We start from the raw sequence: 27,851 nt of genomic DNA on the forward strand, positions 1-27,851 counted from the left end.
AATTTCTTTACAAAAATTTACAAATAAGGACTACAAAAATTGCGCACCCGATCTGAGGATCCCCTTAAAATAGAAACTTTGGAGCTTAAAACAAATCCAGTTAGGCGTACTAGCACTAGTTAACACAATTGAGAGATCTCAATGGAAAAGTAATTAATTTGGAATTATCTGTTGTGCTTCAGGATACTCTTGTGCACGCACTGCCGTCGGACAGGCCTGGATTCGCGAAGGGAATCCGCAAAAACATCGGGGGGCGCTGGCGTCGCCTGGTTAAGCGGAAACCGGAAACGGAGACTTGTGCCATTCCTCCTGAGCTGAAAGACCAGCTGAAAACGATCTACGTCTATTGACGGATCATCAAACCGTTGTCGATTTCGTCAGACGAAACTTCCACTCAGTAATCAATGTTTTCCTGTACGTAAGATAACTATACCAAGAAAAAGGGCGAAGATGTACAATAAGAAGAGGATCAGAGTGCGTGACGATACGAAGCAGAATACGACACCCGAGCGACGTTATGGGATATCGGCATCATGTAGAAGAAGAAATAGAAAGAGAGTAAAAACTAAAGAGAACATGTGGAGGTTTAACGCGAAAACATATCACAAAGTGCCTAAAAACTGATAAACCATCTGACACATTGCATATGTTTGCATAGATATATATTTGTAGGCATAGACTGCGGATAATTGACGCTTAACTGTCGTCGAGTTGATCAAAAGAGAAAAAACGACACACATAAAAGATTCTGGTCAATTGACAACCGTTTGAGTTTAAATTGTCGCTCGATGCCTCGTATGCAAACCAATATGAAAATTTGTTTATGCGAAAGAGGATGCAGGGTTATTTGTTTGTATAGAGGTTGTTTTGTATCTGCGCGTGCGCACTCGATTAAAGAGTTTTGTTTAGAGAAGCAGGACGACGGCGTCGAGAACCCCATGAGACTGAAATGTAAAATGTACGACAAGACAAGTTACCTTCGTTGCTTTTGTGTACGTTTTTACATGATTAATAGAAGAAGAAAGTCGCTTTTCAATCGTTAGTATTAATGTATACCTGAGACAATGAACGACCGTCGGAGCTGCCCTAAGCTGCTGTGTCCTGTATGCCCGTAATGGCAGCTCTGTGCTGAAACCGTAACCGTGCGCGCGCTCCCCCATGGTTGTTCGCGGTTACGCAAATAATCGTCGGAAACCAGGCTTGAGCATTGCTTTAATAATATATTTAGAAAATAGAGACTCAAATGGTACACTATTTTATCTAGCTGAATGTTTAAAATAATTTTATATCAATTTACTTCGCATGATAATGGTTTTACTGTGGACGATTTCATTGTTTGGCTCGATGAAATAATTTCTTTGTTCAATGAACTTTTCGTCTTATTCCAAACACAATGTGACCAAGCCTGTAGAGAAACTAACCTAATGGTACAATGAAGTAATTAGGTTCAAACAGTAGTGAAAAATGTTCTACAATCCCACCATTAGTAGTTGTAATTTAACTTTCTTGAAATTTCAAGGTGGTCCATTTGAAAGTCATGAAGCAAAAGTAATGAAACTGGAAAGCATTATACTGCATTATGTCTCTAATTGTAAAAAAAAAGAACGTATAAAAAGAATAGTGCATTTGAAAAGCTTCTATAGGTTTTGGGACCCAAATTCCCCACAGTGTAACCATGGCCTCCAAAATTCGCATGAGTCGGTTACGCAGTGGCGGATTAAGCTTTTCAAGAGCTCGCAACTCGACATTTCATTTCAAATAGTTTTATAAAAACAATCCACCACTGTTAGTGTAACAAGTAGAGGGGAACGTGCGACGGCTGCGACGCAGCATTTTGTAGATATTGTAACATAGACCGATCTAAGATTTGTTAATAATTATTCGACGGCTCATATTGAGCTTGTACTACAGCGCTGATTATGGTATTTTACTTGTATTGTTGTATGAAGCAATACCGTGTGCTGGAACACGGCCATTCGATAGTGACAGGGGCGGACCGTGCATTCAAAAATCCCTAAAAGACAAAAATAATTTATATTGCATTAATATATTGAATAATTATTCATATTGAAATTTGATTACTAGTAAAATTGTCATCCCGGGGCCGTAAAATTTGTGTATTTCTGGAAACAAGAAAATAAATACCTCGGACGATCTTTTATTTATATTCGAGTCTCGTTGATAACGATAACAAAACCGTAGTTTGTTGTCACGGGGCCTCCACAGTACATACATAGGTCCGTCGCTGGGTAGCCAAGCTATTCGTTTCTGTGTTAAGCATACCCTCGCACGCGTGGCTTTTGCGCAATATCGATAATTTACGCGGATCGAACCGTCGAAAAGACAAACGTGCGCATTACCCGACGTCAATTCGCGCAATTTTCGCGCGTGACATTTGAATTTCGTGCGTAGCAACGCTGTAGAGTGTACATAATGTCGTAGCATCACTTCGTTCAGCGGAACGGATACTTTAAGGATCAATGACGTGCCTACATCCGTGTATGATAAAATGTTGTTTTTTTTTGTAAGGATGAAACCCAGGTGGAATTCCGTGTCCATCAGCTAGTCACACGATACTAATTGTTCAAGATGAGAGATAACGTGTATTGTATACCTTTCGGAGCAGCTTGAAGTTTTCCTCACGAATACCTGTCTGAATACAACAATATCAAATAAAGTATTCAAAAGGACATACGGGCTTTTATTTCATGCCCGGTTTAAATGGATCCCCTGTATATGTATACATACAATTTCCATAAACTTTTCGTGTTTATAGTATCGGTATTGTTTTATTAGGAAGTTTAGGCGATTGGACTCGAAAAGTTATTTTGGAAATAATTTTCGATACTACTATTTTGATATTAATATATTTGTAAAGACAGTTCAAACTTTTCGAATCGAATTCAAGTGGAGTTGATTATTTTTAAGAAATTGAAACAACCTCCGCCATCTTTACCTAGTTCAAATTAGATTATATTATGATATAGTTATATTAAATTGTTATTTTAGTGAAGAAATATTTAATTTTCTACGTTAATAAAGTTTTACAAGAGTTAAGTTTTGATTCTATGCAATTGCATAGAATGGGCGGTGTTGCGCCCAATGTTACCGACAGTTCACGAATTTAGGCGTATTAGCAAGAACTCAGTATTCCATATATTTCATTTTTACTACACTTTTTTTTTGGAGGCCACACATGTATATGGCGCGTATTTTTGAACGGTGGAAATAGCATTTATGAAGAATGTATACAAAAATAGGAAATATAACAAAATCAATTTTGGTTTATTACTCATGTCATTAAAGAAAGTATATAGCAACAGTTTTTCATTCTTTAAACGAATTCTCTACTTTCTTTGCAATTATTGAATGCGTACACACATATTTACTATTCTCGTTTTCTCTTTCTTTGAAAAAAAGTACTTGCAAGTTCAATAAAATAAGCTTGATTGTGCTTGCATTCTTTTCATGTCTATACAAATAAGACTCGAAACTTTTCAGATCGTTGGGATTCATAAACAAACTTTGTCGCCGGGAATGTTTCGTATATTTTTCAATACATGATGATGTCGAAGAAGGTGGCACGAAAATTCAGTAGTACAACTCAACGACAAGCCAGACCACCGAAAATTTTTCGAAATCAAGTAGTACAACTCAATATTAAGTTGAATGGTTTCCATAGGTACGCAATTTGATCAAAGCAATTTTTTCATAGACTCATAGATAGGGACCATATAGTCGACTGCATTTTTTAAAAATGCAATCGTACATTTTCAAATACTAGTTGACGCAACTTACGATTCCCTACAAAAATGTATGAATCGATTATAGCCAAAAATAATTAGTTGATGAAATATTTTAAAAAACATTATTTGACTTTCACGTGACCTCTCCGTGTACATTAATATAAAAATGAGACAAAGTAAAGTTATACCTTCAATTAGCTCTTTATTCTTAAAATTCCAAAATTTGTTGACATGTCAACATATATATGCATATATGTTAAGTTAACTATAGTTAATACCTGCTATAATGTTTGTAATACGTTCTGAGTAATTATTAATTATCAATCATTCTTTAATAGCTTACGTTTTTAAAAGTAAGTAAAATATTGGTTTGAGCAAAATTTGAGATTGGTATTTATTGTAATGTCTGTTTACTTTGTAATATGTAGGCAAAATTATGTACAATAGTACAATGTACCTGATAATTTCTTGTTTTTAATATTTATATTGTTTAAAAATTGTTTCCGTTCAATACATGGCTATAATACGGTATCACGTGATTATATGCATAGAGAAATCATTTGCGGCGTAAAAAATAGAATTTTGCATAGAATAAAATTTATACAGTAAATTGATAAATGTACAAAACGATTTTAAAAAGTAAGTGACTATATTACACAATTTTCATTTCAAGAAATTATTTTAAATTGTCACTGTATGATGTATTAACCGAAAAGTATAGGTTAGGTTACTCCTTTTTCTTCTTATTTACGCACCAGTTTAGTCGTTACTGTCGGTACGCACTATACTATGTTACTTTACTATGGAAAAGCAAAATATGAACGATAAGCATGTTTTCAAGTAACATACATTATTGTTTTTTATGTTACACACTCATTACTACTTTACAACCACGAGACAATTTTAATTTTAATATGACAGAATTTTACGTCAATTTTCAATTTTTTAAATTTACGAAAGTATGAATTCCCATTACCACTTACACAGTAGTTAATAATACTGTGTTGTACTTATGCAGTATATAGTTTTATAGGGAAAAAATTGTTTTGAGTTACATGACGAGTCACTTGACAATTTAAAATGATTTAAAAATTATTAACTGCATAAAAAACCTTTTAAAATATTCTATCAAAATTTACGAAAAATTGATTAGATTTTCAATTTTTGAAAAATTTGGAACTGACATTCATATATCAAAAAAAAAAAAATTATATTAAAAATCTAATGCTTAAAACTAATACTTATTGCATTATGTGATCCTCTCAAAGTCATACGAAGTTTGTCTAAAACGTTTTCTATGCAATCAATAATTTCTGAGTAATATTGAGTTATGGCGTCAGGTGAGTCACTCTGTATATTTAAAATAGTCATTTACTCTAAATGCATCTTTATGTTATTCATAAACATTATAAAGCAACCTTGAAATACCCATGGAAATTTGGACTTTACAGATATCTACAGACAATCATCCTACACAAGGTATAAGAGTACATTTGTTACCCTGCGAAACATGAGTACTGCTGCGCAGGATAATCCAGTAAAGTCTTCGATACAGAAGAAGTTGGCAGATTCATTCGATCCGTCTCATCTTGAAGTGATTAATGAATCTTATATGCATAATGTTCCTAAAGGCGCTGAGACACATTTCAAAGTAGTTGTTGTGTCCGATAAATTTATTAACCAACCGCTTCTTAAGGTGAGAATTTAAAATGTAGTTATTTTTAGGCATAAGCCAGGAAGACTTCTCAGTAGTATGCAGAAAAATGATTGTTACGATAAACAAAAAGATTTTAAAAGAATGAATACTATGCTGATTTCAATCAAAACAATTAACAATTAAAGCATATTTTTGGTACAATATTAATATAGAGCAAAAAAATATAAAATGAAAACGCTACTTTTGAATGACCTTGAATCAATGATATGATCTTGAAAGTAAATTTTTCATTCATATTTTTATCCGCTTTCATTGTATTGTGACCAAAATATTGTGCTCCATTAAAAGAATTCAAAGTGACCTTTAAATAATCTTAATCTTATTAAGCGATCAGTATCCTGTTGGTGTCTTTTTTCAAATGACTACATAGTTTTTGCTATTGCTTATGAAAAAGTACATTCAGAAGTGTACTATATGATTTTATCTTCAAATGAAGTAAAATATAAAATAGAAGAATATGAAAAGCGGAATTTAACTTTCATTTTCGACGTTCAAGGACATTTGAAGGTCATATCATAGTACATATTTAAATGTATCTTTTCATGAGCTACGCGATGCAATAGAAAAAAAAATAGGGAGTTGTTCGAAAAATACATCAATGACCTTGAAAACTTTGGAAGAAAATAGAAAGCCCGAAATGGGACACATGAGAGAGACATCTTAATACACTTGCATATAAATACACTGCACTGTCTTGCACTTTGCATAAATAATTCATGTAAAATGAGATGACATAATTTTTTTTTAAATAGCGTCATCAAATGATAAATAATTTGCTGCAAGCTGAATTAGAGGGTGGAGTGCACGCGCTATCGATAGTAGTAAGTACTTTTGAATTTTAACTAAAATTAATGCGACTATAGTGGAATAGTATTACTCGACTAAATTTTGTTATCACCTCTTTTTAAAGGCAAAAACACCTGATCAGTGGGAAGACAACAATAAAGTCTCTCCAAGTCCAGCTTGTAGGGGTGGTTTCGGAAGATGAGATTCTTCGGTAAAGATCTTCTAATTTAGCTAATTAAAGATAAGAAACTAAGCTAATTCAGACAAAAACTCTGAAAAGAAACTTAGTAAGTGTTGTTAAAAACATTTAATCGAAATCGTAAAGCAAGAGTAAAAAAGAAAATAAAAGGTTACATTAATGTCATAAAGCAAAAGTGTCCAGTCTTAGCTTTCCCTCATTCTCTGTGAAATAGAGTACATCAGCGAGAGATTGCTCTGCTGTTGCCTCTTCTGCTCTGTCGAACATCTGCAAGGAACAATTATTTATAACTGATACAGTGTCGCTTAAATCAGGCTTGAGCAGCATTCGCGTAATATATTTAAAGAACAAAGAATCGATCAACATGTTGTCTTTTTGACACTAATCTCATTTTGTATTCTAATAAATTTATACTTAAATTATTCTTTAAATCCTTTCTAACGAAACTGTACTCAAGCCTGATATAGTTCGTTTTCTTTTTGATTTTTATTTTACATACCCCTCTGAAAGTAACTTCTGTGGGTGGACATTTGAAATTTGGTCCAAAATTAACAGAAACTGTAGCACTTTTGTGGATGGAGATTGTAGGATAATACGCTCCTTTGTTGACATCCAGAAATGCTTCCCCTTGACTGACGCCATTTTTGTAAAATACAATCTTGCTGCCTTCTAGAGGCTTCAAAGCTTTCAGTGCTTCAGGTACTTGGTCCTTTTCTTCATAATATAGATGACTTTTGAACTTCACTAGAGGCTGATATATAAATATAATAACATTCTCATAAGAATAAACTATGAAAATGAACATATACTGCATGCCCTATTATTTCACTTACTATTAACAAATACAAAAAATGTCAGGACAAGATGAGGAATTTCTTTACCACAATTTGTTATCACATAATAGCCAAAACGAACTCAATGAGTCACAGGTATGTTTTATATAGTTCTACATTTTACATGAAACTGCTGATATCAACCATAGCATTTTACCTTAGTTACTTTCTTAAGTATATCTATTTGCATTTACTTTCGATATTTAAGGTCATATGAAGAACATGATATTATACATCATTAGGTATGTTTTAATAGTAGTTATCACGTGACGGTAATGAAAATATAGTTTCTTTAAAAAAAACCTGATCAGTTTGAAATTTGAAAATTTGTGACCTTGAGAAAAATTCCTTGCATAATGTTTGCTCTTTCCAATCTAAACAATAATAAGAGAGGCATTATAATTTTACTTACTCGATCTTTATATGTATTAGGTAAGTGTGAAGCATCATGTGTGTCAGGTAGAATAATTAGGAATCCTAAAGTATCACCTTCCCCATAACTATGGCTATAATGTTTGCCTCTACTCTCATGGAATCGCGTTCCCTTCCTGTAAACAAATACCTTCAACAATTATTCGTTTGTTTTTCAAATATACATTTAGTTACCATTATTAGCTTTAGTTATCATTTATATTTTTACAGTCACATGTTGTCGAAGCAAATTCTTCTGGAATTTTTCAAATTTTTCCCAAGATATATTATGTTTAAAAAAGATAAAAACTAATTTTTTAAAAATGAATTAAGTTTTTCTGGAGTTAGCCTAATATTTTGATCATAAATTCAAAGAGTCAAGAAACGATTTAGGTATGTTTTGTATGATTGCTAAAATAATTCATAATTAACTATTTGAACAGTAAAAGTGAAAATCACATTGTTAAGAACAAGAAAGCATATAAATTCTCAATTATAGTGTGACAGAGAACGCGAAAATTTATATTTGTAAATTTCGAGTGACATGTTTATACCTAGATCTCCAAGAATATCCAAACTTGTCATAACCAAGCGGAGCTTGAAGGTTAGCATACTCTTGACCCCATCCTAATCTAGTAGCCGATCCCTCTGGCATCTCCTCTATGGTGGCCTCCCAGTACCATGTGCCCCTGCTCACATCTAAAAAGCATACTAACATCAATCAAACATAAAATCTACAAAGATTGAAGGTTCATAACAATTTACTTCACGTTTATTAAAATAATGGAACATCTAAAAATTGGATCACATTTCTGACATACTATGAGTGGCCCTGACCATGCAATAGCCCTTTTCACCAGTGACTGCCAGCCTGTCTTCGGACACTCTGAGCTGCGGAGCTCTATCGTGCAGTGCTAGCAACACCGTACTTGGACTGAGACCTCTGTACAGCCATCCTGGGATTGGTTTTCCTGCCCAGTCACTGCTTTCGTCAAATTCCTGCAGATATTAGAAATTTATATATCGCTGATCAAGGAAAGATGTCAAATAGTAATATACCTGTCTGAAAGGGGCATGCGGATCAGGCTCTGCAAGGATGTATCTGTAGCCATCTTTGTTGAAGGGATGTTCGAGGGGATATCCATGTGCAGGTAGTTTTGGTGCAGTCATATCTGAACCCCTGCCTTTCTTGCCCTGGCCACTGCCAGCACCCTCTCCTGGGAACTTGCGCTTTGCATTGCGACCACGAAGCCCTCCACTAAGAGGCACTGAATGTTCCATAGTTATATTATTGAAGTATAATGCACTCAATGACTGTAGTTCGTTGAATTTAGAAATATATATTGATGTAAGAACACAATTAATTAATTTTGTACAGAATTTCACTTGTTCTATTTGTTATGTAATGATCTTTATAATTGATGTTCTCTGCTACATGTTAATGAATAAAGATGACACGATTCATTAAAAAGATTATTTGACTGTAAGCATTACGATTAAGAAGGTTGCTATATGATATCACACCACTGATTATAGTCTTGATAAGATAAGAGCTGATCAAAATAAATAGAACGATTCTGAAAACATACTGAAAAATAGATGCATACTAAATGATTCTGAGAAAATGTGGTGAATGCGTGAAATTGGTTGTCCTGATATCACAAATTATAACACTGTTAGGTTAAATTTAGTATTTTGCAACAAGATGTAATAATGTAAAAATAGACAATATGAGTAAGTATAACATCTGTAATTTAATATTGTTGAAACAATGTCACTCAAAAAATTTGATATTAATTCTCTAGCTGTGTAACACTGGAACTACTTTGTTAATTAAAAACAAAATCTATGTTATAGCTCTTGGTAATGCTTTCTGGTGGAATAAGATCTGCCATATAGCATAGTATAGTTAGGTTTTGTTTCAGACCATTAATATATGCTGTTGCATTCAGAAGAGTCTATACAATAATTTGTTACAACATTCGCATAATTTTACAAGTTTAAACTAAATTTGAACATGTTTAAATATTTATAATGTTATCAATATATACATCATTGTGTTTGCGAGAGTTTGTAGAATCGTTCTTCCTGAGGAACATTGATACAACTTTTATAGTTAAAGCAGAACAAATTTTTACAGTTAAAAACTTGGCCCTTTTTCGAAATTAAATTTTTTGGTAATTGAGAAGAAAACTGATCATCAGTTTGAAACTCAGCAAATTTGTCGGACAGCATAATTAATGCTAACACTCACCAACATGTTGCACACCCATTTCAGTTACTTTTAAGTGACCTCCTTTAATCATAGCCTCATAATTTGGTTTAATCATCAGCAAATCGGAACAAACCAGTCCAAACAATTGACCATCTGAACTACTTTCATCAATAGTGAACAATACTCCAACGTCTTTCAATAGAGCCCTGTGTATCTGTATTAAAATAACATTATTAGAGACATAATGTACTTACAAATTAAATGAACACATCAACTATCGCATCGAAAAATCATAGTAATTTGTTCATTGAAATAAAAACTAAAAAGCCAAGATTCATTATAGTCCCTGTTATTTTTATCTCTTTACATCTGATAGGATTTAATATTATTTACTATACTTATTATTACAGAACAAAAATTAATTTTATAAATGTAAATTATGCAATAGTTAATGTTTTAGTCTAACAATGCAAATATTATTTACAGTAGCGTGCCAAGATTGAGTGACTCTGCGAGGCATAGTAGTCATGCTATCCCAATGACACTCAATAAACGGAATAATGTCCTTATCTTTATGAAAAATAGCCCTTGATTCACTCTCTTTCTGCGCCATTTGTAGTAAATTAGCTATTGCTGTTACACACATCTGTGGAAATGCTAAAAAACAAAATTTCTAGAATACATATGCAAAATGGAAGTAACAAACCTAATAAACCTCTATAATCTTAATGACTTCTTCTTCTTACGTGCTTGATTTTTCTTGAAGCTCTCCAAACCGGTTGGAGAACAATTTTTACACATGAATATATAATTCATCATAAACGGTACTAGCTTGCCTAGCTGATATCCAATACAGGATTCATGGAACCATCTGGAACAGCTAGCGCACAGTAGTTCTACGATGTTAAGATTTCTTTCCTTTCCACTGAAAACACGATACAAATCAATTTACGATCAATGTACGAAATTTCTATTACTTGAGTGAATTTTATGTAAATTACCAATAGCAATTTCCAGTTTCACTGTTAGTAGCTCGACCATTAGGCTTTTCTGGAACCTCCTCTGTCTTGTGTTTCTGTTTACTTTTATCATCTGCCTTGACTTTGACCTTATCTTCTGCAGGTTCAGTTTGAGACTTGTCTGTCTTATCCATTGAGCTGTAGAAATTATATTTCCATATACATTGTCTCACAGAAATGTTTGAAAGAATGAAGTGTACTAAATTCAATTTTATTAGTCTTGTAATAGCTTTTTTATGCAAAATAAAACTTTTAATTATTGAAATAGAACGTCTGTAAATTGAATAAAGTAATTTCATATGATATTGCACCGATGAGTTATATTTATTATATTATGCAAAGTAAAATTATTTTATTCGATTCGAACGTGTTCTATTTTAGAGGTTAGGACCTCCACTTAATTTTCGTATAACAATGTTGCATAAAATTGTATTAAAAGATCAATAAAATTGAATTGAATATATTTGTATACTTTTATGTAGCCGCTGTAGTTGCACAGTTTAAGAAACAAACAATTGAACATAACCTCAAAAATGTTTAACGATAAAATTGTTTTACTTTACAGAAAAGGTGTTTTAGCATTGAATATGTTTATTGAATATTTGGTAATGGTTTCTTTTTAATAGATTTATTATATATACAGAAAAACTTGTACGTACCTTTCAAACTTTTCTTCTGACATTTTTGGTTATGATTTTGAATAATTCGTTGTTTCTCGTTGTTGAACAGATGTAGAAATGTTATTGTTGTACGAACGTTTTTGTATTGATAATAATAGTCGAATATAATTTGTTTAATTCATGATATAGTGTTTAACTTTGATTCATCGCGTTTTCAAACGTTCACGGCCATTGATTGGTTCTTACAAGATTAGGTAACTCAACAATGTTACATGAACGCGACTAACCGTTACATATTTAAAAAATTAAATTAAATACAAGTTAGGAAAGAATGCAGTGGGTATTAGAAATGTACAAATTTATTTTACGTAGTAATCTTTATGTAAATTACTCGTTATATAAATGAAGTAAATTGTAGAACATTCCTGGGTAATTGATTGCTCACGGTCACCAGCCCCAATAACCACTACCCCTACTACTACGCCGACTTTCTTACACTATAGAGGAGGAATACGTTGTCCTATACTACTGCTCGACCAATAGCCTTAAATTTTAAGTAGTATGAGTACAAGAAAGCGTATTCCCCTATGCGGCTCGAGTAAGTCAGCATGATAGTGGGGTAGCGGTTTAAGGGGTCGGTGCTCATACTCGCGAGCAATCAGATACCCAGACATGTTGTAGAACACTAAATGACAAAATACTAAAAAATATTAGTTAATATAATATTTGAAATTACTATTTGGATTGCACACTAGTAAATAGATCGTGGATTTTATGCGTTTATAACAAAACTGAATAGACGAAATTTAAACCAGTAACAGGATTGAGATGATTTGAGAATATCGATTTATTATTTTCATCTTCTCGAAATTATTAAAGAAAGAATGACAATTTCATTTGGCTCCCGTTTCCTACAATCGATGCAGACACTTTTTATTTCGCATAAAGATTCGCAATCGACTGATAAAAATTGTAGTATACAATTTTAATAGAAATTGTAATGTACAATTCTTATAAGATTACAAGAACTAAGAACATTGTTAGATTAGATTCAAATGATTTATTTATAAATTCAAATATATTATGCTACCTGTACACAGCGTGTATGAATATACGTATAGACACGTAGTTTGTCAGAATTGGCCTATGCGCGCCAACGTTAGTTATCGCTCGCCTTGCTGGTTTTTATTCCCTGAATCAAAAGATTTAGGCTAATATGCCAACGCGTGGACGATGACACTCGGATACGTTGGCCGCTGGGTTCATTGGGCCACGTTGGGAAGTTGACCTAGTTGGTATAAGGCCAACTGTTGGACTTCTGTTGGACCTAGTTGTTTCATAGAAACAAACAATTTCTAGATTCGTAATCAACTTATGAAAATTAACAACAATTATTTACCTGAACGTTGACAAAAAACGTTGACAAAAGTCCCTTACGCACTGCAACCCGCTGACCATGGCGCAGATCGTGCGCCAGCAACAGGGGCGTGCGTCAGCACAAGTCGCACTCGACGTCACCGGCAATTCGGTTTGCAATAGCCAAAATTACCAAAGACTGGAAATTAATAATAGTTCAATAATATTAATCGAATGCGTCAGTTTTATTAAAAAATAATGTAGCAACATTTCATGAGGTAAAACGGTACGAATTTTCTGTTCGACTTAAAGGGATTTTCTGGTATAGAGCATTATCTTTTGTAGACTTCTGGAAATTTTTTTAAAGAAATCAGACCACTGCTTTGTATCGAGATTTTGTATACACATTTTCTATTATTTTATCTTAAAAAATAAGTAAAAATACTTACAGTTATAAGAGATATAGTTCCTCGAAGAAGGGTGAAAGAAGGAAAAAGTATTAAAATTAACTATTAATTTTATTCTTAATTTAATTATCAAGTTTTATTCGTACAAACGATCAAAGATAAAGAAGTTTGCACCTTATGCTATAATTTAGTTAATTTCAGAACGAATAAGCTGTTATTATTTTAAGACTACTAAATATTCTGACTAGACCGCTGATCTTTATGTAAAATAAAAATTCTTTGCATTAATAGCAAGATATAGGAGCCATATAGACATTTATTGTTTTCCTTAATAATTTTAATCAGTTATTGAAATTGTTTTTACTGTTTTGAATTCGATCTACACATTTTGCCATAAACGTATAAAATTCACGGTCTATTCGTGACAATTAAGCAAGACAATAACGCCGGTCACAGACGACCACCACGGCAGTCCAAAGAGACCAACCGTTTTATGGGATGTTAAAAAAAGTAAAAGGGCGAATTTGCACCCTGAAAAACACACGCGCTATACAAACTCATCATATCCGAGTCCCATTCATCGTAAAGGACGCTTTTCGTGCAGTATAATAATACTTTAATAATATTTTTTTGTTTAGCTTCTAAGTCGTGTCTGCGCTGATATGGCCGGATAGTAATTAATACCTATATTCAAATGCATTATTTGATCATTGCTGAACGGAATCGTTCCGTGCCTGTGCGGATAGTATAAAATGGTATAAATCGACCTACCTTCAAATCGTCAGACTAACATCGATAACACCGCTCGCTGCCCAAAAAACGCGTCTACCGTAGCTCCACACGCTCACTTGATAGAAAACCACATCGAGTTTCCTCTCTATTCTCTAGCCAGTACATGACGCAAGCTTTCTCGCGCAAGCTTAAAGGGCCACGGGTGTCTCCACCTGCCGTTAAGCTCTCCTATCAGTCTCGGGAAAGTGGTGGGGGTAGCACGGTCGCGAAAGAGCGTGCGTCTACGTCAGGCGAAGAGCTCCGAGCTTATTGGTCCCGGTCCATTGTTGCGTATTGATTGCTGCGGAGCAGTGGTATGGTCGTCCGGACACTCGGCCGTTCTCATCGCCGTTGTGGTCGTCGCCGTCGTCGTCGTTGGCACAGTCGAGCTGATCGCGAAACGCGGGCACACGCGCGCGGATAGAACCCCCATACATCCGGACGTTCTCCGTGCGGGTTATCCTCCTTTGACATCCGGTTTTATTATACGTGCGCTGCTTCATAACACGATCCTCGGCTACAACTAAATATCTATCTGTCTATCTATCTATATATATATATATATATATACGTATATATTTATATATATATATCTATGTATATGTATATATATACATAAATATAACCAGCGTATATATATTTCTCTCTCTCTCTCTACATATATACATATATATATATATATACACAAATATTAAAACGTGATGTGTGTGCAAGTTGCAAGTCGCCGTCAGCACGCGTGCGTGCGTGCGTATGCGTGAGCGGAGAGTGCGGCGGGTTGTTTTCCGATTGTTTCGGGACCGGAAGCGACCTGCAGCATTGGCGGCGACACGGCCAGCTGCCGCAGAGCGCGCGGTCCCCTGAGAAACGGGGTGTAGAGGGGGCGGGGGAGGGGGGGATTTGGTGGAAGAAGAAGAAGAGGTGAAGAGAGAGGAAGAGCCAAGAGCAAGAGCAGGTAGGCAGCACAGGCCCGCAGGAGACTAGGATCTAGGGATCGAGGGAAGTGGGGGTGGTGAGTGGATGAGCGAGCGAAAGTGAGAGAAGCTCGCGGGGAGGGGGGTGTCGTTCCGAGGAAAAAGTGGAGCGATAACGATTTAGAGATTGACCGGAGAAGGGTGACGCGGTGGGCTGTGCGGAAGGGGCGCCTGGACCCGGTTACTATAGTGCGTGAAACAGTGAACGGATATAGTCAAAGGGACGACGACGAAGAAGTACGTAGGTTGGATCACTGTATCTCGTACCGTACCGTATCGTACCGTACCGTTACCGTTGTCGTGATCGTTACCGTTACCGGGCCGGCCGACGACGAGAGAAGCTGCGATTTCCCCGTTATAATTATGAAGCGGATAAAGTGCGCCGCACCGCTGTCCACCGTTTCTGATCGCCGCCGGTGAATGTGTGACCCGGGGGCAGCAGAGATCCGCCGCGATGTCGACGACCGAAGAGACGACCGAGCAGCCCCCGGTAGACGACTGCCTGAAGGAACGGAAATGGTGGTGCTTCCTGCTGTCGAGCATATTCACGTTTCTCGCCGGGCTGCTGATCGTGCTCCTCTGGCGCGCGTTCGCCTTCCTCTGCTGTCGCAAGGAGCCCGAGTTCGCACCAAATGACCCGAAGCAGAAAGAGCAGAAGACCAGCCGTCAGGGCAAGGAGTTCGAGGGGACTTTCATGACCGAGGCCAAGGACTGGGCCGGCGAACTTATCTCCGGACAGACCACCACTGGACGAATCCTGGTAAGTTTCGGATATTCGCTTTTATACTACTGCGACTGGCCGACGGTCCGTCCCGGGAGTCGGACGATCGTTCAATTTCCACCGGCCGATTCCGGAGAGTGGAATTTGGTGCACGGTGCTGGGTATATGGTTTTTGGAAGGTTATTGATGTTTGGAGTCGTTTGGAGGACGCCTCAAGTCGGCCAGAAAATTCGTGCTGTTTTACCCCAGAGACCTCGACTTTATCGAACCTCCGAACTCATGAATTGTTTCGCTCGTCATTGTGAAAAAGCTATCACAATGTTTCTTGCCCCGAATTCTTCTACGGACTCTATCCAATACTTATTCAATCCAATAGTTGTTTGAGTATCTTTTGTATTGAATCAAAGCTACCCCGGTATTCGTTACCTTAGGGCGATCTGTAAAGTCTCTGCTAATACGATGGTGTTTTTTAAATAACATTGCAGTACTTATACGTATGTAAATTGCCTCAGAAAATATTATATATTCTTCGAATTGGAATGGTGTCGTTTCGCATTGCATTGTAAACAGTTGAGCATGTATAAACGACGTTTAAAGTTCTTTAAAGATTTATTTTGTTAAGTAGTGTCATACTGATAATTTTCAACTTTAAGGATTTGTTTTGTTTTAACTATGAGGGTTAGTTTAATTTTTCTTACCTGAAACAGTTCTGTAAACTCTTCTGAATACTGCTATATTAATTTTGTAGAAACTAACACGCTCGATCTACAACAACATTTTTTCTGGCTATTATTACTTTCTGCTATACGTTCGACGAGGTTATGAAAGCAAAATGGAAATTATTAACTAATTGCAAGAAATAACGTTATAACTTTATTAGATTTATTCGTTATTAACAAGGAAATTTGCATTGAATATTTCTCTGACGGTTTCCTTATAAACAAATCTGCTCTATCTTTTGGTGTAATTAAATTTCGTCTCAGGTCATCAGTTTTCACAATAAATTGCAAAATATTCGAGGGAATTCGTGCAAGGTATAGTCCCCGCGCTCTTTAAACATTATTTAAACGTGCTTAAACGTTAATAATGTTACTACAAAAATGTCGTTGTATTCAAAAGAGTCTACAGAACCATTCGATGCAAGAAACATTCATATAACTTTCACGGTTAAAGGAAGAAAAAATATTTGAACATTCGATTTTTCTTGTCAAAGTATGGTAAATTTAAACGCTTTCAAGCTCCATAAATGTTATATAAAAATATACTGGTGTATTCGAACGAGTTTTCCCAATGATGTTTTACGCAGGAAATATTCTCACAACTTTTACGGTTAATGCGAGCAAAATTTGTTAAACGAAACGCAAAATTGGTTTCGTACAATGTCATTTTGCAGAAGCAAGGACGAGGGTGAAATTTCATTTGCTAACTAGGAAATTCTGTATAGTAATAACAGAAATATGATTTATGTTTGTTAGTATGCATATTGTTTTACGTTTTAAATGATTCTAAATTCGATACATATGTACACAAATCCACAATTGTTGGCCAAGTGTCTCTTCAATTGTTTTCGACGATTGAATAAACGTAGATGGATTTTTGGAATGTGGAAATTGACGGGAAGGTTGAACCCCCATGCTTCCCATACAGATTGTACATAGCAGTGTACCTTTCGAAGCGAGACACGCTGACCTAGTAAACTGTTGACGGTTCGTGTCATCGTTTTTTTCCTTTCTCGCGATTTATTATATTTACGCTTATTTCGCAGGTACTTAATTTCCCCCAACCATGAGGAATTTAGTACCTCGATTTTTTTCAGTCGTTTGTGTATTTCAACGAAACTTTCGAGCCGATCTTTATTAGTTTCCGAGTTTATCGATTGACGGACGTTCGAGGGAACGTTTTTTTCTGCCGCTGAAATGAACTTTCAATAACGTGAGCTTCGCCGGGCGGTTATTAAATGTGATTGTATTACGTTCGTATTCATCTGTAAATTTATTTATCGACAGATGTATTCGTCAGCGATAAACAATTATTTTGATGGTAATAAGAAGGTTGAAATAAACTTTCGATACCTCATATTTTCATTTCTAAATTTATTGATCGACAGACCTGGTTTAATATGAAAAACAGTTGTTATGATCGTAAACGTTTCGATAAACGAAGCTCTAGCTATAACTGTCCGTTGTTATAAGTTTATTAGTTAGGAAATTTATGGGTTGACATAACGATTCTGATAAACAATTATTTTGTTTGTAATAAAAGGAAATTTGGATAAGCTGTCAGGCAGTTATAAAACACTTGTGGCGGCGTTATGTTTTTATTAGTTTGTACATTTATCGATTAACTGAACGATGTATGTGTTCAGCGATAAACAAGGATTTTGTTCGCAATGGCGACGCTGATTTAAATGTTCGATAACTGAAGGTAACGGGTAGTTATAAAACGGGTGCGATCAATTTTTGATTAGTAAATAAACTTTTGTCCGGGGTAAACAATTATTGTAATAGTAACGGGAAGGTTGGTTTACATTTTTAATAACTGAGGCTCACAGACAGTTACAAAATATTCTCTTTTTGTATGCTGAGTCGGTAGAACTGCCCGAGACAAGATCGCCAAGAGGATTTCAATTATTTGTTTTGCTCGGCTCGTTAATGAATAAACTGAAGCTTCATGGCGTGCGATATTTTCCGCGACATCCTGACGCTCATTTATTATTAGACTGCGGGTTTTATGCGTGTACAACGTGTTTGACCGTACAAGACGCAATAAAGCGGGGACATTAAAAATATTTCATAAGGGTAGAGGAATTTAAAACAGGAAATTATTCTCCAGCGGTACTCGAATATTCGAAATTCTCCTGTTCGACGAGTGGTTTCCTCAGAGGCAATAAATTGTCTCGAAATGATCAATTTTTGAGATCGGTGAACCGTAGAAATTTTATCGCGGTTATAAAAAAAGAAACCATATTGGATTCTCGAACGTTTCCGAAGTTGCCATTTTTGTTTCGTGTTGCTAAGTCGTGGATCCGTTCAGTATAGTACAGTGTATGATGCAGTCAGTGAAATTCAGTGAATTTCACTTGAGATACAACTCTTTGGATTCAGAACATTCTGCAATTTTATATCTCTGTAAGAGAATTACGAGAAACGTGAATCAGGATACGTTGAGTGAATAAAGTAAAGTCGAGTAAATTCAAGTAAGTTCGAATGAACCGAATTATACTCGGGTAAACTTGAATACACTCAAGTACACTCAAGTATGCTCAAGTACACTCAAATATGCTCAATTACAGGCTATTATACTCAAGTATACTTAAGTACACTCGATTACAGGCCATTATACTAAAGTATATTCAAGTAAACTCATGTAAATTCAAGTAAACTCGTGTAAATTCAAGTTAATGTAAATAAATTCAAATGTATCGAGTATTCTCGAGTAATACAAAGGAATCTATAAGTAAATCAAGTATGCTCAAATCTGCTCAAGAAGATTCAAGTAAATTCAATTAAATTCATGGAAATTCAAGTAAATCCAAGTATATTCATGTATATTCATGTATATTCATGTATATTCATGTATATTCTTGTATATTCTTGTATGTTCTTGCATATTCTTGAATATTCTTGCATATTCAAGTGTATTCAAGTGTATTCAAGTGTATTCAAGTGTATTCTAGTGTATTCTAGTGTATTCTAGTGTATAAAAGTGTATTCAAGTATATTCAAGTACATATATTCAAGTATATTCAAGTACATATATTCAAGTATATTCAAGTACATATATTCAAGTATATTCAAGTATATTCAAGTAAATTCGAGTAAACGTAAATAAGCTAACGTAAATAACTCACGTAAAGCAAACAAACACAACCAAAATGTAAAACAAGTACTCTCGAATAAATCGAATAAAGTTAAATGAAATAACTTTTCGTATTCCAGTAAATCGTATAAACTTTAGGAAATTAAGCAGTCCGAACAAAATCAAGTAACCCGGCCTGAATCAGCTATAGCTCAGTTCCACCGAACCAAACATAAAAGTTGCACTGAACCTCGTTAAGCCCGGTGGTTTTCAAATATTCCAAGATGGACGCCCATTAAAACGTCCCCGAAATCCGCCATCTAGTACTTACTTCGTTCCGTAGAACCCTCACCGCGCGCCATTTTCCCCGAAAACAAGTGATCCTCGAGAGAGAGAGAGAGAGAGAGAGAGAGAGAGAGAGAGAGAGCGAGAGAAAATGAGGGAGAGTGACGAGATACGGCGCGGGGCGGTAAGTTAGCATTACTGACTTGTGGTAACATAGTTGTCGGCTCGATCGAGTTACAGGACGCTCTCGCGAGCACGTTCCGGATGCGTGGAAAGGTGAAAATGATTAGAGGTCTTAAGCGCGCGCGGGGACGAACGAGTTGCCACGAGTATCCTATACAGCTGTGCAGCCGGTGACCCAGTTTTCGTTCGTGGAACCAGACACGGCGTCGGCTGAAGTAGGGGGTGGTTTCTACGCAGTGCGTGTTCCTATGGGGCGTGTGCCTCTAGTTCCCTTCCACGAAGGTCAACGGAGCCAGCATTTCAGCATTTCTTCTTTGCTTTGCCCCTTAACCCCTTGGTCCATGAGGTCGACTTAGACTCGTGTCAGATTTCGACTGAACAATGTTATTCATTTTCTTCGAACCGAAATAAAATTAATATTCTGTCGTTTTCATTGTATATATCCATTGGAGAATATATAGGCATACAATAAACACTAACATCTATCTTTTTTTAAGAAATGTTCAATGACAAAGTAGTTCACTGCAATCGTAAAATAAATCGTAGTGGAAGAAGTTAAACAGAAAAACCTTAATTTAATTTTTAACAAAAGCAAGGATCTTTGCTATCCTAGATACACACGACTATGAAACAATCCTCGTCAGTTACAGTCTCAGCTATGGATGTAGTGGTGAATTTAGGATAGGGTAATCGTTCCAGTAGTCAGCGATCTAAGGTATCATGAAATCCTGTGTGAGCCTAATAAAATACTGTAGAAAAGTATTGTCTTTTAAAATTTGTCAAAATATTGTTGTGTTATTACATAAAACAAAATGGTGGAGTTTTATAACATTATCTAACTCCATGTCCAGCGATACCTTGGTAGCTTGCACCCAGCGGTAAAAGTGACTGGAGTATAAAAAATAAATAATTGTTGTATCAACTTAAACAAAAATATTTTATCTTCAATTCGGCGTACGATTTATGTTTCCAAATCTTAATCTGCTGAATTCTTATTAATGTTTAAAGTTGATTTTTTTCAGCGAAAAAGATACTTTTGCTTTTAACCGTCGCCAGTTTCTAATTTTTCAATATTATTAAAAAATCGTACGCCACATCGAAGATAATCTATTCTTGTTTAAGTTAATACAACAATTTTTTCTTTTTTACATTCCAGTCAGTTTTATCGCTGGGTGCAATCTGTTATATTGTAATTTTATGTAATCAAAAAATTATATACTTAATGTTCCCTAAAAGAATTTTTTTGTTTTACAGTATTTTTATATGCGAAAAACAAGTTAGATTTACTCCATTTTATTAGGCTTGCATGTCCACTGAAAACAATAAGAACTATCTCATGAAAATCGAGTGTCTCGTCAAACTGTCTCACCCCAATCGACGATGAGATAGTTTATCGCAAGTTTTGACCTCGCGGGGTATAGCGCAGATCAACTTCGAGACTTACAGTATCATTACAGTCGCCGACCGCATAACGTGCACACCGTGCTCGGTCGTTCTGCGTCATTTTTCTGCCTGCAGTTAATTTCTATAGTTCGCTCCAATTCGATGGGAGATACATGCGCGAGCAAGTGTGTTTCTGGGTTAAACGATGCCAGGGAATTCGTATAAATTAGATATACGAGCCTCCTTCTCTCGTAGTATTCCACCACCAACCTCTTCGTCGTCTTTTCGAAACTTTTCCTTACGATCGTTAGCGGTTTACTCGCGAGTTTCGTGATTCCCTGCGATAATTCATGCCGAAGCGAACCATCGGTCGATTCCTCGTTGAAAACTGCGCAAAAAATATGGGACACAATTTTTTCATACGAGCCTCCGTTTTCGAGAAAATCGAGCTCAAAAGACTAGTCCCCTACACCTTCGTGACCAACTCTTTTTAACTCGATTTTCTGGAAAACCTTGTGTGAAAAAATTATTTTGTACATTTTTTTGTAGAGTTTTCCCTGAGAAATTAGCTCGTGGTAATAAAAGTTAATTTTTAGTAACTTTAGAGGTGATGGAAAGGAGTTTAATACATGTGTACAGATTTTTGGATAATTTTCTGGGAGAATAGTTTTGGGAACGAATAATTTTGAGTTGTGCAAGAAAAATGGGCTATTTAGATGGTGATTTATTGTTTTTAGCAGTATTGTTGTACTATTTGTGTCTTTCGATAAATTCTTTGGCAAGATGAAAAATAGGTTGATAGAAACGGGAGCACGTAGCCTTCTTTGTCGAAATAATGACCAAGTAGCTAAGCATTTATATAATGCTACGTGTCTTCTAAAGAACGGGTTAGGTTTCTCTTTAATCTAATCCGACTGCGATTTTCCGATAGCAACTACTGTGAACAAGCTACTATGTCGTTAGCTGAAGTAGGTGACGTGTGTCTTGCACCGCTGCGAGTCTTATCGAGCAGGAGAGGAAACCTTTGGCTAGTATTTTCCTCGATCCGCTACACTTTTTCAGCTTTATTCATAAAATATTAGACAATTTTCAAAAATTGAATCTTGATTTCTTAACACGTTGATCGATGCAGCTTGGAGTTTCGTACAAGAAAATACCAAAGGCGACCCAAAGTCACTCAGACTTTCAGAGATTTTTCAAATGGAATAACTTTTTTATTTTTTAAAAATCCTTATTTATCCTTTCATAAAGAAATTCGAATTATAAATGGTCTAGTAACTTTTGGGCCACCCTGTACTAAGACATTTGTGGTCAAAAAGTATTTATTGGGGAAATATTTCAATTTAAGTGACTGGTTTTATTTCAATTAACAAACAATCTACTACCAATTGCTTTCTGTCGTAAGCAATCGGAAGATTTTCAAGCTGCATCGACTAATGTAGAACTATATAATTTTATGGAAAACTATACACTTGACTTTCGTGTAACCTCTAAATAAAAACTTACGGAAAAACGATTTCCATAAAATGATTCAATGTTCCTTTGGAACCATTCAATTTTTTTCTGAAGCATTTTCTGATATCACGAACAATTTAGTAGATATTTGAGAGGGTTAATTCAAAGGGGCCAGCTTCTACGTTACCCCCTTGCACTGAAACATTAAGTCATACAGGTGATAAAGATTTTGAACACAGTCCAATAAATGTCTGTGTCAATGATTTCTTTAAAAACCGAAATCAATTTTTATTTTATTTTTCTCCTAGGAAATTGTAAACGAGAAGAAGTTCTAATCACTGCAGCCGTGAAAATAATTGTATAATTCATTCGGCGAAATAGAGAAGAGTGACTGTACTTAGGTTAGTTTTGTTTCTGGTAATTTTTCCGTTTGCGATAGTACCCGGGGTGGTATGGAATAATAAAGAAAGAGGACGAGGGTAGGAAAACGGGTAGTATAAACGTAGCTCATTCGCATCGAGCAGTGCACCGACAATGAGCGGTGGTCCGCGTGGTCCTCGGTGAAAACTAGGTTACAAGTGTTGTATGTCATATCCGTCCTATCACGAAACTGGCTTTCCATATCCTTTTTGTTATCCATGCGCATTGGCCTTTAAGAATCCAACTAACGGCTAGAAAACGCGTTCATACTTCTCTAATCGCATAAACGCCACCTTCCCTAATTATCCAGACGCCTACTACGTCCCTACAAACAGAATATTAACTCGTTAGTTTCGCACGGTTATATAATAAATTAAATATTCATTGAAACGAATGTTAATTGAATTTGTAGTTACGTTAAACGAATCTTTAATTTCATCGAGATTAACATTACGTTCATAATTTTGATATTTATGAAATAACTATCTCGAGTAATTGTTAACTCATTTTGTAATTACGTTTAATTAGTTTTACATTTAGCTTAACTAATTAACCTTCATTGTATAAATGTTACTATATTAAGTGATTAAATAGTTAACTTCATTAATTTTGAACTTGTGAATATTAACTAATCGTTAACACGCTGAGTGCTACGCTAATAGAGTAGAAAAGGCAAAATTTATCATAATGATGAGTCTCAATGTAAATTAGGATTTTCATTTTAATTTCATTCTCGAAACTTGTCCCTCTATTTTGTCTCCATCTCCATACTTTCATCAAACCAGTATAGTATATTATTGTGTATCGTGTGCCTCACCTAATTAGAGTAGATTATATTATATTAAAAAAATGTTAAAGGAAACATAATTAGGTCAAATGCAGTCGCGAGGTTACGAAGAATCTAACGACGTATAATATCTTGACCTTCACGTGATCTTGAGTATTTTTTTATTCTTAATCTATTTTTATTTTTTTTTATACACAAAGGTCATGATATTATAGTTTATTGGGTTCGTTATGATCTTAGCTATCACCTAACGGCAATAAAAATATATTACCATGTCATATTAAAAACTGTGATCATGAAAAAATATAAATAATCATCTTTTCCTGCGTCATTTGTACTTCTATTGTCAGCAATAAGTAGACTGCGGATTTGATGCATTTGTAACAAAAATGAGTGACTGAATTTAAGAAATTGAAGAGCATTGACATATCACTTTGAATCCACTAAAATTGTTAAAGGAAGAAAAATGTCTTGCAATAGATGTGAGCAATTTTTATTTTGCAGTTAAGATCCGCAGTCTAATAATAACCGAAATATTTTAAGGTCCTCGAGTTACGAGGTAAACCGGTGTAAAACGACAGAACGTTCGGTAATAATTATTTGAACGAAAAAATTCACCGTCTGGTTACCTCGATTCCGGTTTTATAGCGTCCGATCGGAATTCAGAGCGACAGTTTGCCGATTGTTCGCTTTTACAGCGTTTTCTTGCCAGCGTGAGACGAATGGACGCCGCGACGCCATTGGCATTCCGCCTACTTTGTTACGCGGCGTTTTATCCGTTTACACGGAGCGGATTTTTGTATGGTGAACGTGTGTCACGTACGCCGGTTCGAGCTCATTTGATTCGTGTTCCGCGTTCATACAAACGGTGGAGATACAAACGTGTCAATCAGAAGTCGCAGACCGGCTGGAATCCTTTCATACGGCCGCCGGAATTAGAGAACGAATCAGAATCGTATTCTCGCAGCCGTTACCAGGAGAAATGTTATCCTTAACCAAGACTGAAAAAGATGAATAGTTTCCTTCGAGACTTCAGAGTCCACTCACCGTTTCACCTTGTGATTCTATTGGGAAAATTACTAAAGCATTCACAGCGAAAAATTAGTAGTTCAGAAGATATACTCGACCCTCTTATGTGACGGTGGTTTCGATATAACACGGTAGTCTGAAAGCATGGTTTTCATATAACACGGTTGTCTGAAAGCACGGTTTTCATATAACACGGTAGTCTGAAAATATGGTTTGCATATAACACGGTAATCTGATATTACGGTTTTCATATGACACGGTAGTCTGAAAATATGGTTTTCATATAATACGGTTGTCTGAAAGCACGGTTTCTATACAACACGGTTTCGATATAACTCGGTGGTCTGAAAACACGGTTTCGATATAACACGGTAAGTCTGAAAACACGGTTTCGATATAACACGGTAAGTCTGAAAACACGGTTTCGATATAACATGGGTCTGAAAACACGGTTTCGATATAACACGGTAGTCTGAAAACACGGTTTTTATACAACATAGTGTGACTATAGTGTTTCTATATACATAGTATGACAACACAATCTCGATGTATCAGGTGTGTAATTGTATTTTTTTTGTGGTGGAGTGGTAGTAGCATCGGTCCCCAAAATCACGACCTCTACTACTATGCCGACTCATTCGGTCCGTAGAGGAGCAATACGTTGATCTATACTACTGTCCGACCGATAACATTACTGGCATAAGAGACATACATATTTGCGAATGCGTTCCAAGTGAGCTTAGACGTCAGTGCTGTTGAACAATAAATTTCCCAGACCTGCCATAAGGTATTTTATTTGGTTTTACCTGCCGTAGCTTCACATAATTATTGAAATTAAAGTGTGTTTTCATATCAGGCAATGGACTCAATCTTAGCGTTAAACTGCCCAATGAAACTTTTCACAAAACGTTAGATTTAAAATTAGATTTGCATTCGATTCCAATCTATTGGCATGTATATTTACTTTATTACACGCGTTTAATTTTCTGTCGTATTATTTCAATGTAACAAAATGTCGGTGTAGAGTAGGAAAGGGTGCAAGTTGAATAGTGAGTGGTTCCTTTCTTTTCCCCAGGGCAAAGATAACACAAGGCTATAATCCCAATTGGAAGTTGATATAAACAATAGTTGCAACAATTACATACTCGGTGAGTAATTTCCGTTATTCTTCCAATACTGTCATACGATTTCTTTGAAAAGATAGATGATCAATTAGTCAGTAGTCAGTTATTGACGTCAGGATATCCTTTACCAATTTCGAAAATGCTACAATTAAAATCTGGGATATGCAGGAGGTCTCGGAACGGGTGTTGCAAACGGGAATGAGATTCTATTTGCAAAAACAAGTGAAAAGAAAACGTATAACATTTCTTTTCGGTTGACGCTTGAGATTGTTTTTGAGAAAATATTTTTGAGAAAATCGAGTTCGTAAGTTCAGCGGTTACGCACGCTGTTGAATAGGAATCGGCTGGTGCGTCTGATCATGACCAGCCAATTCTACTTATTGCGAATGTTAGGACACGGGAATTCGAATTCGAACTCGTTTTTCACCAAAACGAAGCGTCAATTGAAAGAATGTTATTCGTGTTCTGTTTTACTTATTTTTGCACGTAGAATCACAAATTTGCACAAGTCTTGTCTGAAGTATTTTTTGTGACCATCAACAGTGTCGTAGACTCTCGAAGGGAATTATTCAAGTGTGAACGGTACAGTGTTTTCGTGTAGACAATTACAAGGTATATTAATGAACACATTCGAAAATATATAATTGCATATATTGGGTTGGAACGAAAGTTCTTAGCGTTTTTAAATTAAAATTCGAAGATAAAAGTAAAATATTTATTCATAGATTTATTCAATAACATTTTTCTGTTTTAATACTTTTTGCCATTTTTGAGGTAACTTATCATGCTATTTGAATGAAACTATGAATAAATAGCTTAATTTTATCTTTGCATTTTAATCTAAAAACTTATAGTAAAAGTCATATAACTTGTATGCGCACGTTTACGAAAGAATGGCTTATGTCAAGTCGTGGAATTTTTGACACCATTCGTAGACACAATTGAAATTAATAATTTTAATCTTCATTTATTTTATTGAAATATAATCTAACTCCAACCTTTTATCAGAATGATACAATTTCAATGCTTTTATCGAAATAATGGGGTTTCAGATTTTGTTTTGTTATCGAATTATTTTTGTAACTGTGATTATTTTTATTAATTATGGTCGTATTTATAAAAGATCGTAGGAAATCTCCTTTCGTTTACCAGAACAATTGTGGAAAAATTGATTTTCGGTAGATGTAAACTGTTTTGGAATTTTGGGGAAGTTTCCGTCAAATATTTAACGACGCGTCGAAAGTTGTAACATTGTTAAGCAAAGTTTACGTGTACAGCAACGTATGCACGAGCTCCAATCAAGGAAGATGCTAGTTTGTTTAAACTTCCATGATAAACATCCACGCGGCTGCACGTAATTCGTTGTTAAACTGCGGATGTAATAAAAGAATGTTGCCACGGTTCTTGTAGATCTAGCAATTCTTGAGATGAATTCATGTTGAGGTGACTAGACCAGTTTCAACTGTAATATTCACAAGGCTAGATCAATGTACAGATGATCTAACATTAACCTTTTAACTGGGGATGACGAGTTAACGTGTTGTTGTCATTGGAGTTTAGTGTCACCTTTCAGAAGTCAGGGTTGGGCTGATTTTATTGGAAATAAGATAACAAA

At 35.5% G+C, this 27,851-nt stretch overlaps 4 protein-coding genes and 1 long non-coding RNA gene across 53 annotated transcripts in view; 3 read left to right on the top strand and 2 right to left on the bottom strand.

Moving 5' to 3' along the window:
- Nucleotides 1-2,690, top strand: part of LOC143359084 (uncharacterized) — a 90,348-nt gene extending 87,658 nt beyond the window's left edge. For all 10 annotated transcript variants that reach the window (XM_076796746.1, XM_076796747.1, XM_076796751.1 and 7 more), the window contains one exon: nucleotides 183-2,690. In XM_076796746.1, the coding sequence (XP_076652861.1) occupies nucleotides 183-274 (92 nt within the window). In that variant the 3' untranslated portion in view covers nucleotides 275-2,690. The remainder of the gene's footprint in view (nucleotides 1-182) is intronic.
- Nucleotides 2,691-4,003: 1,313 nt separating this feature from the next.
- LOC143358632 (bolA-like protein DDB_G0274169) lies at nucleotides 4,004-6,623 on the top strand. Of its 3 annotated transcripts, none has more exons than XM_076795924.1 (4): nucleotides 4,004-4,385; nucleotides 5,198-5,442; nucleotides 6,216-6,284; nucleotides 6,374-6,623. In XM_076795924.1, exons 1-4 carry the CDS (start codon nucleotides 4,364-4,366, stop codon nucleotides 6,449-6,451), a joined length of 414 nt encoding a protein of 137 aa, XP_076652039.1. In that variant the 5' UTR covers nucleotides 4,004-4,363; the 3' UTR covers nucleotides 6,452-6,623. The 3 variants fall into 3 exon arrangements, with proteins under 3 accessions (XP_076652039.1, XP_076652040.1, XP_076652041.1); XM_076795925.1 differs by lacking the exon at nucleotides 4,004-4,385 and adding an exon at nucleotides 4,485-4,586; XM_076795926.1 differs by lacking the exon at nucleotides 4,004-4,385 and adding an exon at nucleotides 4,602-4,705.
- On the bottom strand, nucleotides 6,542-12,045 carry Ash2 (set1/Ash2 histone methyltransferase complex subunit ASH2). The gene is made up of 11 exons (XM_076795923.1): nucleotides 11,586-12,045; nucleotides 10,909-11,064; nucleotides 10,654-10,832; nucleotides 10,392-10,564; nucleotides 9,947-10,121; nucleotides 8,752-8,960; nucleotides 8,514-8,691; nucleotides 8,247-8,391; nucleotides 7,694-7,829; nucleotides 6,948-7,199; nucleotides 6,542-6,715 (listed from the first exon to the last, which is right to left on the bottom strand). The coding sequence occupies exons 1-11, from the start codon at nucleotides 11,606-11,608 to the stop codon at nucleotides 6,611-6,613; spliced, it is 1,731 nt and encodes a 576-aa protein (XP_076652038.1). The 5' UTR covers nucleotides 11,609-12,045; the 3' UTR covers nucleotides 6,542-6,610.
- A 306-nt stretch (nucleotides 12,046-12,351) lies between these two features.
- On the bottom strand, nucleotides 12,352-14,189 carry LOC143358748 (uncharacterized). 2 transcript variants are annotated; one of them, XR_013083000.1, is made up of 4 exons: nucleotides 14,081-14,189; nucleotides 12,946-12,996; nucleotides 12,637-12,873; nucleotides 12,352-12,457 (listed from the first exon to the last, which is right to left on the bottom strand). It is a non-coding gene; the product is annotated as an uncharacterized LOC143358748 (long non-coding RNA). The 2 variants fall into 2 exon arrangements; XR_013082999.1 differs by lacking the exon at nucleotides 14,081-14,189 and having other exon boundaries at nucleotides 12,946-13,228.
- Nucleotides 14,190-15,012: 823 nt separating this feature from the next.
- The window catches only part of Slo (calcium-activated potassium channel slo), a 152,704-nt gene continuing 139,865 nt past the window's right edge, over nucleotides 15,013-27,851 (top strand). For 36 of the 37 annotated variants that reach the window (XM_076796155.1, XM_076796119.1, XM_076796128.1 and 33 more), the window contains exon 1: nucleotides 15,013-15,811. In XM_076796155.1, coding sequence (XP_076652270.1) covers nucleotides 15,506-15,811 — 306 coding nt within the window. In that variant the 5' untranslated portion in view covers nucleotides 15,013-15,505. The remainder of the gene's footprint in view (nucleotides 15,812-27,851) is intronic. The other variant, XM_076796146.1, reaches the window with a different exon arrangement.

This window comes from Halictus rubicundus, chromosome 11, assembly GCF_050948215.1.
Source record: "Halictus rubicundus isolate RS-2024b chromosome 11, iyHalRubi1_principal, whole genome shotgun sequence".
In the NCBI taxonomy this organism is placed as follows: domain Eukaryota; kingdom Metazoa; phylum Arthropoda; class Insecta; order Hymenoptera; family Halictidae; genus Halictus; species Halictus rubicundus.

Excerpts from the sequence above, each read along its gene's own strand:
- Ash2 (XM_076795923.1), bottom strand. The coding sequence starts at position 11,608 with ATGTCAGAAGAAAAGTTTGAAAG. Across the intron at positions 10,122-10,391 it reads CTCAATCTTGGCACGCTACT|ATACACAGGGCTCTATTGAA; the intron begins GTAAATAATATT and ends ATTTTAATACAG. Across the intron at positions 8,961-9,946 it reads AATGGGTGTGCAACATGTTG|TGCCTCTTAGTGGAGGGCTT; the intron begins GTGAGTGTTAGC and ends TGGAACATTCAG.
- LOC143358632 (XM_076795924.1), top strand. The coding sequence starts at position 4,364 with ATGTACAAAACGATTTTAAAAA. Across the intron at positions 5,443-6,215 it reads TTAACCAACCGCTTCTTAAG|CGTCATCAAATGATAAATAA; the intron begins GTGAGAATTTAA and ends TTTTTTAAATAG. Across the intron at positions 6,285-6,373 it reads TGCACGCGCTATCGATAGTA|GCAAAAACACCTGATCAGTG; the intron begins GTAAGTACTTTT and ends CTCTTTTTAAAG.